The sequence below is a fragment of the Ictidomys tridecemlineatus genome, unplaced genomic scaffold (assembly GCF_052094955.1).
Source record: "Ictidomys tridecemlineatus isolate mIctTri1 unplaced genomic scaffold, mIctTri1.hap1 Scaffold_1692, whole genome shotgun sequence".
In the NCBI taxonomy this organism is placed as follows: domain Eukaryota; kingdom Metazoa; phylum Chordata; class Mammalia; order Rodentia; family Sciuridae; genus Ictidomys; species Ictidomys tridecemlineatus.
The window spans coordinates 33377-53291 of record NW_027521472.1 but is presented as its reverse complement, the minus strand read 5'-3'; the positions used below and the strand labels follow the sequence as shown (position 1 = coordinate 53291).

Genomic DNA, 19915 nt, shown 5'->3' with positions numbered 1-19915 from the left:
ACCAGGAGGGAGGAGGAGGAAGAAGCCAGGCCCACGGCCCCTCCAGGGCCCCTTCCCGGCCTTCCCCATGGTCAGCCCACCAGGCCCCTGGGTCCCCATGGGCAGGCGGACCCCTGGGCGGGAGGGTCAGCCCTGGGTGACCCAGGTGAAGCCCTGTCCCCCGCCTCCTGCTGCCTTCTGAGCCCTCTGGGCTCGGCCGGCTTCGATCTGAAATGCTGAAGAGCCCGGGGCTGGGCTGCAGGGGCTCCCTGGCCTCCCACGTGGGCAAACGGACCTGGTGGTCAGCCCCGCGCCCCTGAGGTCTGCGATGAGGCCCGGTCGGGGTTGCCAGGAGGGAAACTGAGGCAGGCAGAGCCGTCTGGAGCCGCCTCGGCACCTGGGTGGAGCCCTGCTCAGGCCACGCCGTGACCTTGTGAGGCCCTTGTGAGGGTGCTCTGAGCCCTGATCCTGAGAAGTGGTGCTGATAAGGAGGCCGCGCCCAGCACCGCGGGGGAGAGAGGGTGCTCAGCTCTGTGAAGCCCTGGGCTGCGCCCACCGAGCCCTGGGACAGCCTTATCTGAAGAAGAGCTGTGGGTCTCAGTGGTGGCAGGCCCCTGGACCAGGAACCTGGCACTTGACAGGCCTAATTCTTCTAATCCTCTCAGCACCACTGGAAGGTAGATAAGAGGTGGACAGGCCCTGGTCATGGGGTGGGTGAGGCCAGGCGGGCAGCCAGGCCCCAAGACGACCTGGCCGTGAGGCGCTCAGGGGACACACGCTGCCCTGAGGGCTGAGCAGGCCCCCTCCTTCACTTGTCCCAGGGCCTGCAGGCGAGGACGCTGCTGTCCTGGCTCTGCAGATGGGCAGCTTCCTTCCCTACTGTCCCAGGGCTGAGTCATTAGAGCCAAAGGCCCCCAACATCTGTACCTCTGGGGGACAGCAGTGACAATAACCAGAAACAGACAGCGCGGGGGTCCCTGGAGCCATGAACTCTTAGCAGGGGGAGCAGGGACTGGGAGGAGCCCAGAGTCAGGGTTTCAAGGGACCCAGCTCCACTTAGGGAACCTGAGAAGTTTCTTGAGACAATGGCGGTCAGGTGGCCAGGACGGGTGGGGGAGGGGCCGAGGAAGCCTGCGGAACCTTCTCCATTTTGCTGCCAGTGAGGAACTGCTGTCAGAAGTCTTTTGGACCCTGGAGGGGTGGCGCACGCACGCCTGTGATCCCAGTGACTCAGGAGGCCGAGGCAGGAGGACTGCAAGTTCAAGGCCAGCCTCAGCAACTTAGCAAGACCCTTTCTCAAAATAAAAAGTAAAACAGTCCGTGATGTAACTCAGTGGTGGAGCACGTCTCAGTTAATCCCCAACACCCAAAGGAAAATGTCTTTTAAAAACTAGTTAAGGGAGCTGGGCGCCGTGGCCCTGCATGTCATCCCAGGGACTCGGGAGGCTGAGGCAGGAGGATCATGAGTTCAAAGCCAGCCTCAGCCAAAGTGAGGCACTAAGCAGCTCAGTGAGACCCTAAGTATAGTACACACTCGCGCTGGGGATGTGGCTCAGTGGTCAAGCGCCTCTGAGTTCAATTCCCCGCACAGAGGCGGAGCGCGAGCAGGTGTGAGGCTCGGGTTCCATCAGCAGCACTGGGAGTGGGGGGAGGTGAAAAGGCCCATTTTATATCGTGTATATTTCAGCACCATTAACTCTAACAACAACAACAAACAGAACCCCCTTCCTTCAGGTCCTAGAGAAGGACCTGTCTGTCTTCTTGGGGTGCGCTGGCGTCTTGGAGCCGTGCCCCAGGCTGCACCTCCCTGTTCCCTGGAGACTCTACAGTCAGGGGAAGCTGCAGAGGGAAGAGGGAGCCATTTGCAAAGTTCACGCCGCCCATCGCCCCAGGCTGCCTGGGTCCCTGGGCTGGATCCGAACCCAGAGCAGCGCTTTTTAAATTATTCTTACTCCGAGGTCACGGGAGGTCCTCCAGGCCCTGCTGGTTGGTGGCAGAAGCCCCTGGACTCCTTGGGGGAGCAGCTCTGCAGGGGAGCACAGGTCATAGGTCATAAGAGGTCACTATCGAGGGGGCTTCGGCCTTGGTCGCCGGTTGCTGCTCGGGGCCTGTCCCTCCTCACTCCCCGCCAGCCCCCCACCCACCCCCAGCCTGGGAGTGTTTGGTGGCGCCTCCCACGGAATGAAAACCTGGCCTTGTTTCCTTCCCAAAGGCCTCCTCCTCCGGGCAGGGCTCCGTCTTGGAAGGCGGACGCCAACTCTTGGCTCATTTCACAGACGGAGAAACCGAGCACGGTTAGAAGGCAAGTGGCCCGTCGCACAACCCTCAGGCTAGGGGCCGATGTCTGCGGAGCCCAGAACCTCTGCCGGGTCCTTCCTTGGGTCCCTGGTGGCCATGCTCCCTGGGGTGCAGCCGGCAGAAGGGCTTCAGCCTGAGCTCAGAGAAGGTCCCGTCTCCATCCAGGTCAGCTTGCTCTCCCCGCACTGTGCCCTGCATGGAGGACCTGCTGGCTGGCGGAGGAGCACCAAGCCTCGCTGAGCCTGCAGCTGTTTACTATTGAGCACCTACTGTGTGCCAGACACTGGAAATACAGCTGGGGACCACACAGACCTGCACTTGCTGCACAGGGGTGACAGTCTAAATGGGGTCAGTCCACGGATACATGAGGAGGATTCCTAGGGGCTTGCAGAAGCTGTGAGCAGAGAGCCCGGACACCAGGTGTCCCCGAAGGGCTGCTACCTAAGAGCAGACCTGAATGGAGAGAAATCATGGGGAAACCTAGGGGACAGTCTCCCTGCAGGAAGGCGGGGGGCAGGGAGAGGGCAGTGTGTAGGAGCAAGGCCGGAGGGGAGATGCGGGCGTGGAGAGGGGCTTGTCCCCAGGTGCTGTGACAGTGAGGCAGGCCAAGCCTGCAGCAAGGACAGGTGGACCCAGGGGCCACAGTGCCAATGCGGAAGCAGAGTTCCCAGTCCTCTGACCCCAAGAGTCCCTGTAGAGGGAGCGGCCACAGTGCTGGGGGGTCCTCTGCTGCCTGGAAGTGCCCTGTCCACCCACAGGGGTACCAAGGGGCCCGCGCACATCCCCGCAATGAGCCTGCAGGGGAGCCCGGGCAGCCAGGGCTGCATCCTCCCGGGAACCCCGGGAGACATCACAGGCTTCCGCCTGCACCTGTGGGGCTCCCAGCTGGGTCCCTCCTCCCCAGGGGAGGTGCCCAGGGGGTGGGGCAGGCCACATTCCAGGCCATTTGGCAAGTGAGGAGCCAGGAGCCAGACAGAAAGGGGCGACCCAAGCAAGTGAGGGGCAGGTTCTGACCGGGATGGTCTCCTCAGCACAGATTCTAGGCCCATCTGGGGCTGGGGGCCCAGAGGCTGCCGAGTGCACCCTGTAGCTGTGAGTGGCCCCAAGAGCCTCCCGAGGGTCTGGAGATGAGGTTCCAGACCTGCCAAGGCCCTCCTGGGTCCCCAGGGCCCTGGGGAAGTAGGAACCAGCCATCTCAGGGGTTAGAGGGCAGGTCCAAGGGCAGGAGGAGGAGGAAGAAAGGCCTGGGGAGTGGTCTCTGCTCACAGCTGTGGTGGCGGTGCAGGGAGGGGTGGGCTCCACACCCTCCGCTGCTGGGGCTGGGGCCTGCTCGGAGGTGGCAGCCCAGCCCCACAGGTACCACAGAAAACAGGGATTTTCACACCTAGGTGAGCAGGCATCCAGTGTCCCCTGGCTGGCCCGCCCCTATCAGACCTCGATGGGCACGGTAGGGGTCGGGGTGGGGGCGGGGAGCCTTCCCGAGGCCTGACCTGAGACCTCGGGTCTTAGCTGGGGATCCTGCCCAGGAATCCTAAGCCCTGCATGACTGCGTGGGGTCGCAGGGCCCTGGCCCCCCTGAGTACACCCCACCACCTGCCCCTTGGTTCCCTTCGGAGCCCCCATTTCACCAGCCTCTGCTCAGACAGGCCTCCACCTGATAGACGGACCCACCTCTGAACCGCCAGGCCTTGGGGACCTGACCTGGCCTGTGGCCCTCGGGTTGACCCTGGTCCAGCCAGCCACAGGGTGGTTGTGCCCATGCTCACCCTCGATCCCAGGCCAGTCCTTAACACCCTAGCAAAGAAACCAGGCTCTCGGGAGTCCCCGAAAGAAGAGACGCCAGCTCCTGCGCCCTCTCCGATAGAGGGAGAGACCACCACAGGGACAGCAGGGGCAAACAGAGCTTGGAAAAGCTTAAGAGGAACCGACGCGAGGGGCGGGACGAACAGGTTCGTGGGCTGGGCGGAGCCAAGGGTGGGCGCCCGGGTCCCCCAGGTGACAGTAGCTGAGCTCATCCCTGGCCTCCTCCCCTCCCCTGCCCCTGATTGGCAGGCGGCCTGCGACCGGGCGCCCAGGCGAACGCGATCAGCCCCCCGCGGGCGCGGGCGAGTAGGAGGGGGCGCCGGGCTATATATATAGCGGCTCGGCCTCTGGCCGGCCCAGCGCACAGGGAGGCGCGCATCGCCTGGTGGAGTCCCAGACGCGGCCGCGCGCCCCTCCGCCGCTGCCCGCCGCTCCATGCAGCCCCGATAGCTTAGCGTCCACGCCGGGGTACCCCGTGGCTCACCGCCCGCTCCTCGCTCTGCCGCGCACCCCCAGCCTGGGCCCAGACCGTGCGCTCCCGCGGGCCCCCTCTGGCGCAGCTCGGGCGCCGGCTTCCCGGGCGCACGGACCGCTTGACGGACGCACCGCCCTCGGGCCGGGATGGCAGGGCCCGGGACGGCCACGGCGTCTCTGCTCCCGGCAGTCCTGCTGGCCCTGCTGGCGCCCTGGGCGGGCCGAGGGGGCGCCGCCGCACCCACAGCACCCAACGGCACGCTGGAGGCCGAGCCGGAGCACCGCTGGGAGAGCCTGCTGGCGCGCTCGCTGGCGCGCTTGCCCGTGGCCTCACAGCCCAAGGAGGCTGCCGTCCAGAGCGGCGCCGGGGATTACCTGTTGGGCATCAAGCGGCTGCGGAGGCTCTACTGCAACGTGGGCATCGGCTTCCACCTGCAAGTGCTCCCCGACGGCCGCATCGGCGGCGTGCACGCGGACACGAGCGACAGTGAGTAGGGCCGGCCGGATGGGATGGGTCGGGGATGGGGAGCAGCAGCTGCCTCTTCCAACTCACCCAAAGACGCACGGAGGCCCAGGGCGGGCACCTGCTCGCGGGCCCTGGGAACTGGGCTGTCTCGGGTTCCTGTCCCGTGTGACGCAGGGACTCGGGGAGGCGAGCACTTCTGGCTCCGCAGCCGGCAAAGGGACCGGCTTTGCGCACACCGGCCGCCGAGCCCCGCCTCCCCGCCTTCGGAAGCCTGGGCTGCGGCGACCGCCGAATTCCAGCACTTTAGCCTGCCAGTGGGCACCCACGGGGCTGAGAAACGCGCCCGGGCTGAGGCGGGTCTTGGAAGCCTCTGCAGCCTCCGGGGCAGCCTTGGCCTTGCAGTCCTGAACTGGGTGAGGGCCCTTGGCCGCCACACCCGCCCTAGCCAGAGCCAAGGTCACCTGCCTTGGTATAACCCGCACTCACTCCCAGGTCTGCTGGAGCTCTCCCCCGTGGAGCGGGGCGTCGTGAGCATCTTCGGAGTGGCCAGCAGGTTCTTTGTGGCCATGAGCAGCAAGGGCAAGCTCTATGGCTCGGTGAGTACCTTGGAGTTGGGCAGGCACCCGTGTGCAGGGCCAGCAGGATTGTGACCCTCTTCCAGGTCCATCTGTGCCTGGGTCACCAAGGGGCAGTCGGTGGGGTCACCAGGTCCCAAGGCTGGCAGGCAGCACCTGTCCTGGGGACCTCAGAAGTGCCCAGAGGCAGGCTGGGTGGCCAGGGGCCAGCCCAGACAAAGGGAGCCACCCAGTTACTGCCCTTGCTGAACAGGCATCCGCTGACCCTGTGAAAGGGACCATTGGGAGCTCCAGGCTGTGCCCAGTGGGTGGGTCCCAGCGAGGAAGTGGAGATGACCTCCCGGGCTGGGAAGTGCCTGGCAAGTGGCCAGCACTCCAGCTGCTGTGGGCTGGCCGTGCGTGCCAGGGTCTTGACACCCTGACTGCCCAGGAGAGACCTCTCAGCCCAGAGCGGGTGGCTGGGCAGACCCCTGGCCGCCGGCCAGGGTCCCCCTCACTGTGCTCCTCCCTCCCAGCCCTTCTTTGCGGATGAGTGCAAGTTCAAGGAGATTCTGCTCCCCAACAACTACAACGCCTACGAGTCCCAGGAGCACCCCGGCATGTTCATCGCACTGAGCAAGAACGGCAGGGCCAAGAAGGGGAACCGAGTGTCACCCACCATGAAGGTCACCCACTTCCTCCCCAGGCTGTGACCCTCCAGAGCCGCCCCAGCCCCCACGGACTCTGCACGGAGAGTGGAATCCAGGAGTAGGTGTACGATATTTAAGTTAATTATTTAAATATGTATATATTGCCATCAGATTATTTATGGTTCTGTGAGTGTGTTTTGTAATTTTTTTTCTGGAAAAGAAAAGAGGGAAAAAAAAAAAAAAAAAAACCTAAGACAACCCAAAAGCAAGCCTGACTTTTCTGGCGTGACAGGGGACAGCCTTACCGTTGGATTTGCTTTACTCTCAAGAACTTGACATGAGCGTGCTGCTATTTTGTGTTGTAAAGACAGTGACATTGGATTCTGACGGCGCCCAGCACCCTGTCTGGAAGGGCTTGCTGGGGCCGTGGTCTCCAGCGAAGGGGCGCTGGGCCGGGCTTCCTCTCGCCGCCCACGGCTGTGCCCTGTGGCCGGAGTCGGGACATATCGGTTTACTCCGGGTACTGAAAGCACACTGTCGGGTCCTCGCTGCTGCTCCGTTTTTAGATGGGCCAAGGCTGACCTTTGAGCTTTGCTGTAGTCCATCTTCCCCCATCTACCAGATGGGAGAGACCGACTTTATAAACTGCTCTTCGCCTGGTCGGGATCAGCCCCCCGTCGCCGTCGCCGCAGCCACTGGGCAAAGACAAAGCTGTTCCGTAAAGTGCCAGGGAGCGAAGCCGGTCCCTGCTGGGACGTTGCCCCCCAACCCTCGCCTGTGATGGACGAAGCTCGTGATGGAAGACAGTTCTGAAATAGAGGATATTCTTAACAAAATCAAAAACAAAAGAACAGGCTTCCCTGCACACGGGAGGCTTTGGACTAGAACCACTATTTAGGCGAACGTCGCGGTCGCAGCCCAGCCTGCAGGGACCTGCTGCTCAGACGCTCGCTCAGCCTCTACCTCAGCCGGGCCCAATCGCCCAAGGCTTAGGGGGCGCAGCTCACTGGGCCACCCCAAGTGGCTCTTTTTCCATATGCAACCAAAAGGATCGCAGAGAGCGGCGGTGGGTCCCTTGCGAACCTTGTCACGTTTGAGCTATCTTTACCCCGTGATTTACTTTTAGTAAGGGCGTTCATGGTGGAAATATTTGCAGACAGCTGTTAGAGTGCACTATATGGTCACCAAGTAACCTTATATTTTTCTTTATATATTTTACAAATGCAACCCCTGTCGTTGAAGCCGAGATGGAAGGGCCAGGGTCGGTGGGGTTTAAAAAAAGTTCTGAGGTGAGGGCAAACACTTAATTTTAATGAATGGCTTTTTAGTTTATGCAAAGTGACCTTAACTTGCTGCCACACATGCTCTGAATGCTTCCTCAAGACCCTCCTCCGGTGTCTCTGAACCATCTCCCAAATTAACTTTATGGGAATCCATACAGACTGCAAGCCTGGGATCTGAGTTTTTGTCTTTTGAATTCCTTTTGCCAAATCTTTGTTCAAATGCAAATCAAGGACTTCAAATAATACTATTCTTAACCCAGCCCACTGAGTGCCAAGCCCCCAAGTCAGGACCACCCATCTGAACCCTTAAGAGGCTGTTTACAGTGTTCTGACTCAACAATGCCACACAATTCTTACCTGGCCCTAGACTCCAGGAGGGTGGAGGGCAGGTGAGGAGCAAAGATCGCCTTGCCTTGGGGGAGAAGGTGCAGTCTTCCTGTTCTTACCGCATCTCAGAGTCAAGAACCGGGATCGCTCGAGACGCTTGGATTCTTCAGCAATGTCACCTCTGAGCGCAGTCCAAGGGCCAGGAATGGACGGACCCTCAGTGCAGAGGTAGCTCTTCCACCCGCACGCACAGAATTGTTGATGGTGCGTCTGGCGATGTCATTGTGCCTTTGAAATATTGTACGTTCTCGGGTTGCGGTGACTTTGGGGATTCACGGTTTCTCTATTTACCACCGTTTTCAGAGTCTGTCTGTAGTTTTATACAGGTGCCGATCAATAGCATGATGTATGTGTGCTGTGCACATCGGGATGCTTGATGAGCTTTTCACCGTGGGGAGAAAGAACCCCACCAGACACGGTGCAGATAATCAGGAGAGATATTAAACATGATGGAAACCCGCCTTGAAATGCCAGGGTCTTGCTCCCGCCGGCTTCCTCGCATGGCTGGGGGAGGGGGAGGGAGGCAACTTTTAGCCAGCTGTGTCTACACAGCCAGCTCCTCTTTAAAGCAGGAGACTTGGGGCGAGGCATCATCATGACTCTGAACCTTGCAGTTGATTCTCATTCTTGCAACGGGTTAATTCACGCCGCCCCTGCACTGTCACCAGCCCCCTCTGTCCCTCTGCCCTCCACCTGGGGCTGACTTGGCTCGGGGGAGGGAGGGGCAGAGCTGGCCCTCTGACGCACTGGAGCAGTGGGGAGACCACCACAGTGACCTGCATCGGTCTTTACTAAGAAGGGAAGGAAAACCCACCAGAGGGTCCAGCCGGCCGGAGCGCGTCCGTCCATCAGCAGGGCACAGATTGTCCTGGAAAAATCGGTCTTAACTGAGCCTCTAGGAGGTGCCTGTGGGTGTGGCGGGTCACGTGAGACCAAGGCCCACCTGATGGGTCTGGAATCTGATTTCCCCTCTCCCCACAAAGCCCGCCCAAAAGACCCCCAAAGGCCCTCAGGTTGCAGGGGCCTTAGCTGAGCCGTCAGCTCCCGGGCCACCATGCTCAGCTACCTCTGTTTCTTTTTCTGTGACAAGGAAGTGCTAGGTGGCCCCTGCCCTCACCCTAGCCCCTCGGCACCTCGAACCCTAGTCCCCATCCCCAGTCCCTCAGAACGTGGCTGTGGAAGGGGGCCGCTGCAGAGGGGTCATGGAATGCGGCTACTGGGGCGGGCTGGCCCCCGTAAAGACACAGCCACCGGTGGCCAAGCAGAGCCGAGGGCAGGGGTGTGGGTGGGGTTTCTGCAAGGCCAGGCTGCTGAGGGTCACCTGCAGCACCTCCCAACGTGCCTCAGGTCCATCCTTGATCTCGGCCTCCAGGACCGAGGTTCCATGGCTCCCACTATGTGGAGCCCCCTTATGGGCGTGGACACTGCAGTTCCAGGAGCCTCGTGGGATGGCTCTTCACGGGGACCAGGGGTCCTCAGCAGGGCTCTGTCCAGGTCTGTCCTGGCTTCTGTGGTGAAGCCCTCTTCTCATGGGCAGAAGTCCACTGCCTGGGAGCTTGCCCTCGGCCTCCAGCCCCCGCACAGAGGGAAGATGGGCGTCAGGCCTGGGTCCTTGGGCAGATTGAAAAGGCATTCATTTGCCAGCTGTGGTGGCACGCTCCTGTGATCAGCCACCCAGGAGGCTGAGGCAGGAGGATGACAGGGGTGAGGCCAGCCTGGGCAACTTTTTAAAAACTAAAAGAAAAGGGCTGGAGGTGTGTCTCGGGTGGGCACCCTGGGTTCCACCCTCGGCACCACAAACAGCAAAGAGCCCTTTGGCCATGTCATGTGCTTTTTGGGGACTCACTTTGTGTTGGATATACATCTTTTTTTTTTTGGTACTGGGGATTGAACCCAGGGGCACCTAAGCACTGAGCCCCATCCCCAGCCCTTTTTTTATACTTTACTTAGAGACAGGGTCTCGCTGAGTGGCTTAGGACCTCACTAGGTTGCTGAGGCTGGCTCTGAATGCACCATCCTCCTGCCTCAGCCTCCTGAGCCGGGGATTACAGGTGTGTGTGCCACCACGCCCGACCTGCCAGGCACACTTCTAAGTGAAGGACACAGAGATCCCTGCGCCCTGGAGCCCTCATTATAGAGGGGGAGGTGACAGTAAATAAGGGACCTAAAGTACCAGGCAAGTGGGCTGCAAAAGAGGAAGAAGAGGAGGCCGGGTGGGCCTTCCCTGCAAGGTGATGATCATGGGGGAGGAGGCCACCGGGAGGGAGGGAGGGAGGGGCTGAGCTGGGAGCAGGCGGCCACCCTGAGCTCTGCCTGTGCAGGCTCTGTGGTCTCTGGAGGAGGCAGGGGTTGAGGCCACGGAGCAGCTCAGGGGAGCCCAGAGGCCACTGTGGCAGGGGGTGAGGGGAGGCAGGGGCCGGCAGAAGAGGGGCGGCGCTGGAGGGGACCTGCAGGCACAGCTTGGTGGGGAGAGAAAAGCCACCTTGACAGAAGAGGAGCTGGGGCAGCTCCTGCACCCAGGCACAGCCTCCTCCTGGGCCCAGCCCAGCTGCCTCCCACTGGGTGACCTTGGGCAGACCTGTGGCTCCTCGGGCCTCTGCAGCCTCCCAGGCTCTGAGGGGGGAAGGTGAGGCAGTAAGGTGCGGGCACAGCCCAGGTAACGTCCCCATGTCATTGTCATTCCCCTGGGAGGCTTAACGAGGCCATAGAGCCTCCTTTTCTCCCTGCGGCGGCTAATGGGACCCTTCTGTCCCAGTGCTCCTCACTGTCATGCAGAGAGCAGGCCCTGCCTTAGGGTGTGGCAGGGTCTGGGGAAGAACTGGGTCCCCTCCAGCCAGCAGGGTCACCTGCCCTTTAGGGATAGCAGGGCTTTTCAGACACCGCCAAACCCCGCCAAACCCCGCCGCGCTGGTTACTCTGGTCCCGTTTCAATGTGGTGGCCTGGGCTCTGGGCTCAGAGTGTAGGGGCTCCCTGTGGTGGCCTCCGTGTCCGGGGCTCAACCTGGACATGATTCTGGAAACACCCAGGCACGGCGTGCGCGGAATCCCAGGGACTCGGGAGGCTGAGGCAGGAGGATTCCAAGTTGGAGGCCAGTCTGGGCAGCTCAGTAAGACCTGGTCTCTCAGTAAAGGTGAAAGGGGCTGTGGGTGAAGCTCAGTGTAGAGCGTGTGCCCCCGAGTCCAAGTACCCCAACCCCCAAAATTGGAGCACACACTGTTCGGAAGGTGCACAGAGGGTTTTCTTGCCCTTAGTCCTCAGGGACAGTGTGACAGCCGGGGACTTGGCCTTCACAGATCACACAGATGGGATTCCCAGCATCTGGAGGAAGTCTGCCACCTCAGTTCATCGATGGACTGATCAATCTCTTTTTCTTGGCACCTGACACTCGGCCGCTGGCCGCGGGCCGCTGACTGGTCAGTTTGGACAGCCTGAGTGTCCGCCCGTGGTCTGTGAACTGATCTCAGCCTTGGTCCAGGGGCCCATGGCCCTGGGGAGAATCAGGGCCGACTGTGGCCTCACCGGGAGCAGTTTGTGAGTCTTCTTGATCTGTCATTCAAGTCCTCCAGGCCAGGTCCCCACGGGGGAGGGCACCCGCACAGCCCTCGCCCTGGGAGGGTCCTGTGGCCCGAAGAGCCAAGGAATTATCCTGGGTGTGCGGGGACCAGGACCCCTCCCAGGCAGGTGACCCAGCTCGGCCCTGCCCCAGCCTCAGAGCCCAGGACTCCATCTGCTCCCCCCAGAGCTGACGGCCCTCCCTGCCTCGGATGACCTTGACCCAGCCCCTCCCTGCCTCGGATGACCTTGACCCAGCCCCTCCCTGCCTCGGATGACCTTGACCCAGCCCCTCCCTGCCTCAGATGACCTTGACCCAGCCGAGGGCGCGTCCCAGGCAGCCATGACCCACCTCCAGGATCCAGGGGGCTTGAGATGGCAGCAACCGGCTTCCTGGTGGCCAGGAGTCGGCTGTTGGCAGGGCCAGGCTGGTCCCGGGGCTCCCGAGGTTGGGTCACAGTCCTCTTGCCGGCCCCCTCCCGGCCTGCACCCCTTGGCCCACAGCGCCTGGCTCCAGCAGCGGCCTGGACGTCCGACTCTGTCATCACCTGGGCTCCCCCTCTGAGGCCGGGCCTCCGTGTCCAAGCCTCCTTTCCTGGGTACCCTGGTCATTGGATCTAGGAGGACCGCACCTGAAAGACCCTGTTTCCAAACAGGGTCCTGTTCACAGGTTCCGAGTGGACACGACTCTTGGGGGACTCTTGGGTGACCCAGTCCACCGGTTCCTTGTAAAATCACAAGTGGAAGATGGTTGGCTTTAGGGACCAAGGGACAGAAGGTGTGGGTGGCCTGCAGGACGTGCTCGCTCAGGCCAGCGGGAGCCTCATCTCCCAGGGCCTTCTCTGTGGCCCACCCGGGCTCTCTGGCCTGGGAAGGGGACCCCCCGAGCCAGGGCTGGTGGAGGGAGGGGCGAGGCTGAAGGGAAAGCCCGGCCTCCTCTAGGGGACAGTGGGCACAGAGGGCAGTGCTGCCCCACTCTGGGGCACAGGGGGCTGAGCTTTTGTCCCCTCCTCCAGCCGGTCACCGGGTGGGCCACGATCCACTGGCTGCCAGGGTGAAGGCGCCATCTTGGAGGGCCGCTGGGCATCCTCTAAACCCCAACTCAGCTCTTGCAGCTAGTGAATTATGCTACCAGAGTCTAAGGCCTTCCTCCGGCCCCCCACCCTGGACAGACGCTCTGGAGGTAACGGGGCTGGCTGGGCTTCACTCCCATCCCCCCAGGGCGCTGCTCCAGGTGACTCAGGGGACCACCACGCAGCCTCCCCAAAAGGGACGCCAGGCAGACACAGGTCGCTGGTCAGGGTGCGCCTGAGCCGGGGCTCCCCACCCAGTGCCGTGCCTGGTGGCTCTTGGAGTTGGAGCATCGGGCAGCGTCTAGGGTGCAGCCCGCTGGGGCCTCCCCAACATGCACAAGGCCTGGGTTCCAGCTCCAGCACATTAGATAACTCACTCGTTTTCAAGTCCTTTGTCCTTTGTTCCTTGCATTTAAAGGTGCGCAGAGAAGCCGGGCTCAGGGCCCGCGCCTATAATCCCAGGGATTCTGGAGGCTGAGGCAGGAGGATTGGGAGATCAAGGCTAGCCTCAGCAACTTAGTGAGGTCTCATCTCAAAACACAAACAGCTGGGGAGGGAGCTCCGTGGTGACGTGCCCCTGGCTCAATCCTCAGTACCAAAAGGAAAACAAAAGGGAGCAGGTCGCTGTGCTGGTCTGCTCTGCCGGGTCTCTGCTGCTCTGCCATGGCAGCCCAGGCTGGGCGGGGCTTCCCGCAGCAGGAGTCAACTCAGGCTGGGAGTCCAAGACCCAGGGGCTGCTGTCCCACGGGGTCCTTTACACCATTAGCACGAGCCTGGGGTGTTTTCCATGTGAGCTGTGGGGACACTCGGCTGCAGGGGTCTCCGTGCTCCGGGGCTGGTGGACCAGGCACTGGTTTCTCCCCGTCTAGACCCGGGCCTACGGGGCCCACGCCTCAGGTCCTCACGGGTCGGGCTGCGCCTGATCAGATGTGCAGGGCTGTCCTCGGGGGTCCCTTCAGACCCTGTCACCAAGCAGGCTTTCTCCTGGTGCCAGGAACAGCCGCAGGGACAGGCCATTGACGAAAGGCCACCCACATCCCTCCTAGAGTGGCCTTTCCTGTGGGTGGTAGGGGTCCTGTGCACTTGAGGCAGCAGCCAAGCGACACAGAAGGTCTCGGGGCCCGTGCTCACAGAGGCTGAGCTGTGACTGGGGTGACTGGACCAGGGAGTCGGTGCTGCATGGCCAGGTCAGCCCCAGGTCTGAGAGGCAGACCTCAGGGTCCCCTGGAGCTGAGGGGTCTGGCCCCTCCTCCACGGCACAGGCAGAAGCCCCACCGGGGACCGCTGGGTCACCACGGGTGATGCTTGGCGCCCTGGGCACCAGGAAGTCGTCCAGGTGCCTGAGGCTGCCCTCCTGGGGGACGTCCGCGTGTATGGAGAGGCCATGGGCAGGTGTCCTGGCTGGGTCTGGACTTCAGACTGTTCTGAACTCTTCCGTAAAGAAGCCCGGTGGCTCCATCCCCTGCCACCGAGTCTTCCACGGGGCTCAGCTGTCCAGGAACTGGCTGAGCCAGCGCTGCATCCACCAGGCTCCTTCCAGTAGCCGGTCACCAACGACAGGTAGCGCCTGGTGTTGCTGACTTTTGCAACTTGATGATTCAGCAGGGTGACCAGGACAGAGGCAGGGGAGGGGGCCAGGCACAAAGCCACCCCTCTCTGGGACCATGGGACCCTCACGGCAAGAGGCCTGCTCTGCACGGTGCTCCCCGTCCCACAGCAGAGGACAGAGCTGGCTGCTCCACGGGCTGCTCGTCCCCGTAGCTGAGGGGCCAGGGTCAGCACAGGTGTCCCTGAGGCCAACAGTCCCTCTGGACCCTGAGGACCGGGAGGAGGCCTGGCAGCAGGGTGCTGGCTCCCCAGACTCCAGGACTAGCTGACAGAGGCCACCTGCATTGGTGACCCAGCCACTGAAAGTGTCCCCCCAGAGTCAGCCCAGGGGGGACAGCCGGCCCTTCCCCTCCTCCTCCCTGTGTGCTCCTGACCCTGGGCGGACTCCGACGGGCCTCCCTGTCCCAGTCCCCACGTTCAGACAGGGGCGGAGGGAGACGCGGGAGGCCAACCTGCCGGGAGGCCCGTGCCGGTGCAGGAAGACCCGTCCAGGGTGGGACAGGGATTCTGGGGGCGGGGTCCCAGCCGGGGCAGTTTAAGAAGAGAGAGGACCGGAACACGGGAGAGTCGTCACCGTGCGGCCAGCTTCCGTGGGACACCAGCGGAGCCCCCCACCCCAGCCGCCGCCCGGCCCCCACCTCCCTGGGCTGCTTTTCATCCTGCAGATGTCCGCTCCAGCCCGGGCGCTTCTCGAGCGCCAGGAGATGGTCACTCTCCAGCTGTGACAGAGGTGAGGGCTGGGGACACGGGAGGGCCCAAGCACAACTCTGCACAGGTGGAGGCGGAGGAAGGGGCCGCCGCCTGCCCAAGGCCCAGTCCCCACCCGCAGAGGCGGAAACGCAGAAGGGGACCCAGAGGACCAGCCAAGACATGCCGCGAGTCGGGGCACCCCCAGGAGACACACAGCCTCCAGGAAGGGGGGCCCGGGCTCCTCACCTCCTGGGACATTCCCAGACGGACCTGCATCTGGCCCCCCAGGAAAACCGTCACGTCATGGGTGATCACGTGACCACTTAGGAGGACGGGACAGTTCCTTCAGCACTTGGACATGGGGGATCCCAACTCTGGTAGATGTTGAAATGACCCCGATTCTTCCTGGTGTTGGAACTGGTCCCTTTGGAACCCAACTTCACGTTCCCCACGAAGGGGTGGGGTCTCTTTCCTTGTCCCTTCCACCAGGGCTTGGACACCTGGACTTGGCCACCTGGGCTTGGCCATGGGCACTGCCCTTGCTCACACTTCTGGGGGCCTCGGTGGCTCTCAGGGTGAGGAGGCCTGGCCAGCCGTCCCTTCGCCTGCCAACGGCTGGGCAGGAGCATGAGGACACCTTGTACCACCTGGTGGCCTGCAGAGCCACCCTGGGGGAGGGGGCACCAGCCAGCCCACAGAGGGGAGTGACTAACACAGAGACAGTCACCATGTCACCAGGTGATGTGGCGTACTATCCGGAGATTCCCCGGGTCCACGCGGTTGGACGGTCACTGTGAGGGCTCAGGGGACCACATGAAGGGTCTGGGGGTGGTTTTTGAAACCAGGGCCACGTCCCAGTGGCACCCCACCCTGTCTCTTGGGCTTTTAAGCCATTAAGTTTCACCCTGGTTTGTCCCACAGCAAGAGCTGGGTCACACGCTCTCTTCCGTGACTCCTGAACCCAAGAGGAACGGGGCACGGGCACCCTGAGTCGTGCACACACACTCCCAGGGAGGCCCTGGGTCCTCTCAGGTGCTGCCACCAGCCGAGGAGATTTCTAAAGAGAGGATAAAACTGAACCTGAGAGGTCTGAGCCCAAGGCCACCAGGCCACCAGGCCACCACGTAGGAAGGAGCCTTAGAGGAGATGTTTGGAGGCCTGATCCATGTGCAGGGTTAATGTGACGCCTTGGTCGCCAGAATATGTTGACGGACTCCAACACCTTGCGGAGGGCTGCGGGTGGTGCCAGAGCAGCCGTCCCTGGACTCCAGAGGTCTCTGGGGGCTCTGGCTGGACCTGGGGCCACAGCTTTGCCGAAACCCTGATTTGGGTGTCTTCCTGGAGGCCCCAGAGCCCCGGGAGGTGCCGTGACACTCCCGGCGTGGGTGGGGCGGGTGGTGCTGTCTGGGCTCCCATCACCGGCACAGTCTCCCTGTGGGGACACCCGCTTGACCCCCAGATCTCTTAACCTGGCGTCTCCTGTCTGGGCCTCATCCCCTCTGACCAGGACAGTGCTGCAGCATGGCCTCGGAGTCCCCAGGGCGGCCTGACACACACACGGATTCCTCAGTGCTCCGGAAGCCAGGGTCTGAAGTGAAGGTGCCACAGGGCTGCGCCCCTCCAGGCCTCAGGAGGCCCCTCCTGCCCCTCGCGGCTCTGGGCTCTGAGTGTTTGGGGTGAGCCTGGGACGGGGGCACCCTCTGGCTCTGCCTCTGCCTTCCCAGCAGCCTCTCCACTCTGCCCCCCTCTGTCCCCTTCCACCTCCTTCCCTCTCTTGGGACACCTGCCATTAGATTTAGGGTCCACTTGAAATCCGAGACAAGCCCCCCCAGACTTGCCGGCCTCCTATCCCCCCCTCTTCAGTGGGCTCCCCTGGACTCAGCCCCCAGGGCAGGTTGCTCCTTTGTCCCCCGGGGCCTGCAGCAGGGGCTGGGGACCTCTGCTGAGAGCAGGTGTGAGCCCAGAGCCGCAGGGGTCCCCTGGGCCCTGAGGGTCTGCAGGCAGCTCCCGGGAGTGGGTGAGAATCCCACGCTCCTCCCTGCCTTCCTTCCCAGGCCTTTGGTGTGTCTGGGGCTCGGGGCGCCAGTTCCTGGCAGATCCTGCCTTGCTCTTTCCAGCCTTCACACCTGGGGCAGGAGCAGCCGCCGTTTGCTGGGTCTCTGGGTGCCCAGCTAAGTCCCTTTTGGTGAGAAATGTGCATTTCTGTGACAGCACAGCCCCTGGAAGGCTCCAACTATTCATGTGCAAACACCAGCCGCTGGGGTCCCCAGGGCTGGGGCTTTGACAAACAAGGATTGGGACTGGACCTGAGGTGGCTCAGCGGCCAGGAGCCAGAGGAAGACAGTCTGGGGGCTGGCCCTGGTGGCCTCCCTCTCATGTGGCCCTCCTCCTGCTGGATGAGGGGCTGCTGGGCCTCCGCTGCCCTCACACTAGTCTTTGGGCCACAGTTGCTTCAAGTAGAGGGTCACGTGCGGAGAGCAGGGTCAGGACACCTGGTTTCAGCCCCAGCCCAGGTGCCAACACCCAGGGGAGCCGTGGGCACAGCAGGGGCAGGTTGGGCTGATTCAGAGACAAAGCAAGACTGGTGCCCTCTGCTCCCGGGAGACGTCATCTCTGGGCACACACGGAGGCATCCCCGAGTCTGGGCACCGTCCCCTCTAGGACTGTCGGATCACACTCGAGACGTTTAAGATGAACAACAAGCGCCTAGCGTAGGTATGTCCCAGGAATTTCCTGGACACACACAGAGATTGCTCCGTGTCCACCTGGTCGCCAAGTCTCTCTGCGGGCCCTGCTTGGACTGGCTGAACCTGGCAGCCCGAGTGCCCAGCTGTCCTTTCCGGAGCCTCCAGGATCTCGGGGGCTGAGCGGGGATCTCCAGGGCCTTTCCCCAGGGCAGGTCTGGCAGAGGGACTGTGGGCCTGCCGATGGGGGCCCGAAGAGGCGTGGCCAGCTGGGGTTCTGGGGGCAGTTCCTGCGTGGTCCTCACTGGGGGACTGCGTCAGGGTGAGAGCTCTGTGCCCTGCAGGTCCCCGGGACCTCCTTGTCCGTGCTGGGGGCACAGCAGCTTTCTGTCCAGGGCCTGCCTCTGTCTACTGGGGAGCTGGGGGAGACCCTTGCTCAAAGCTCTGCCAGGAGTGCCCTCTGCCCTCTCGCTGCCTCCCGAGGTCGCCTCTGGCGGGCCCCTGCCCTCCACACTGTCCTAGAATCAGGTGCTGCTGGGCCCTGCCTGCCCTGAGTGGGCAGTTTCCAACTCCGTCCCCTGCTCTTCTGCCCCTGCCTCTCTGGGTCCCAGAGTGGACTCTGGACTACAGGACACAGGGAGGTGACTTCTCCACGCCCACCCAGTTCTCGCTGAGCAGACACTTGCAGCTGCCTCCTCCCCGCAGCCAGAGAGCCGCATCCTATGGGGCTTTGGGGACTTACACTCCCAGTGGGGGACAGGGGACAGGTGATAGGAAAACAGACAGGAGGAAGGAAGGGGGGCTGGGGATGCTGGGGGTGGGGCCCGGATGGCGGGAGGAGCTGCAGCCTCAGGCCAAGTGGGAAGGAAGTGGCCCTGGAGCCCTGGCCGGCCGCCGCCCCCACCCCAGCACACCCAGGGCACTGCAGGAGGTGGGGGCCAAGGGCGAGATGGGGCCCGCGAGACCTGGCGGCTGCTTGGCCAGGAGCCCCGGGCAGTGCACAGCGGGCAGGGGCCTGATGTGGCCTGTGCCGTGAGAGGGTCTCCCGTCTGTCAGGCTGGGAAGAGGCAGCTTTGACACAGCCCAGAGGGTCTGTGCATGGCCAGGAGCAGGGCAGGGGCCTGGGCAGGCGCCTGAGAGGTGGCGGGAAGCCAGCGGCTGGCAGCGGGCCCCTGTGCTGGGCTTGGACGGCTGTGGCCGCTTCAGATGGGAATCCCATTTGTTTGTCCCCTCCTCGTCGAGTGACTTCAGTGTCTAACAGTGGACAGCACGCACCCACCACCTCTGCCCATGAGCTCGCAGACCCAGGAAAGAACGTGAAGAATTTCCCAGCAGGACCGGCCCCTCTCACCCCCTCACGCCCGGCCCCTCTGCCCTGCCGGCGCAGCACCCAGAGGCCGGAGCCGTGGCCACCCTGTGGGGCCCTCAGACCCCGTGGGAGCAGATTCCAGGCCCCACCATCCACCCTGGCCTTCGGCCACTGTCCCTTGCTGGGCCGCCTGCTTCCGCTCGCTCGTGGATGTGGACTCCCAGGATGTCAGCCGAGCACTCAGGCCCAGTGGGCCAGGACCCAGCAAGCAGGGGGCCAGGGTGCCCTGCCCGGGGGAGCGGGCTCCCCACTCCGGCTGGGCAACCGGGACTCAGGAGGCTGGGGCGGGGGACCCTTGATCAGGCCACACTGGCAAACCTCCGAGGGCCGGACGCAGGCCTGCTGCCGGGGAAAGGCGCCGGCCCTGCCGCGTCCCCAGGTTCACCCAGAAGGAAGGGGCTGCTTGGAGAAGACGCTGGGCCTCACAGGTGAGAGGGTCAGAACCTGCCACCCTGCCCAAGGCCTCCCCAGGAACAGGGCCACACGCCTTGTGGCACAGGGTTCTGCCAGGCCTTCTGCCCCGTCCGTGTCAAACGCATGGGGCATGAGAAAAATGGTGGCTGGCCCCAAATACCAGTGGAGTCCTGCCGAGGACTGGCCGGGGCGGCCCTGGCCCACTGCGGTGGCTGAGACGCTCCCGCTCTGGCTTTTCTCGGCACTGAGCCCGGCCGAGTTCTTTGGAGTCAAAATTCTCTGAAGTTCGGCTCAGAGAGAAATAGAAAGGAAGGGCTCCCTCCCGGCCTCCCCCGCCGGCCCCCCACGGCCCAGAGGAGGTCCTGGAGTTGGGGGAGAGGCAGAATCAAAGGAAGAACAGAGCCCCGCCGCGCGCGGGGCCGGGCTGGCTTTGAGGGCCAGCTGTACCGGGCCTTCGCGGGGCGGGCACACAGCCCGCAGATGGTGCCTGGACGGGCTGCCACTTCAAACGCTGGCGCGCGCCCCGTTACCTGCCGCGTCTGTGGGTTTCAAAGAGGAGCCAGGTGAGCGCTCTGTAATCACGGCCACTCGGGAGGGCTGTAAGGAGAGCCCCCGGTCATTACCGCCTTC

The 19915-nt window shown here is 63.1% G+C and overlaps 1 protein-coding gene across 1 annotated transcript; it reads left to right on the top strand.

Annotated features, from left to right (window-relative positions):
* The first annotated feature begins 4544 nt into the window (after positions 1 to 4544).
* Positions 4545 to 6287, top strand: Fgf4 (fibroblast growth factor 4). Its single transcript, XM_005333313.3, has 3 exons — positions 4545 to 5041; positions 5513 to 5616; positions 6111 to 6287. The coding sequence occupies exons 1-3, from the start codon at positions 4702 to 4704 to the stop codon at positions 6285 to 6287; spliced, it is 621 nt and encodes a 206-aa protein (XP_005333370.1). The 5' UTR covers positions 4545 to 4701.
* Positions 6288 to 19915: the final 13628 nt, after the last annotated feature.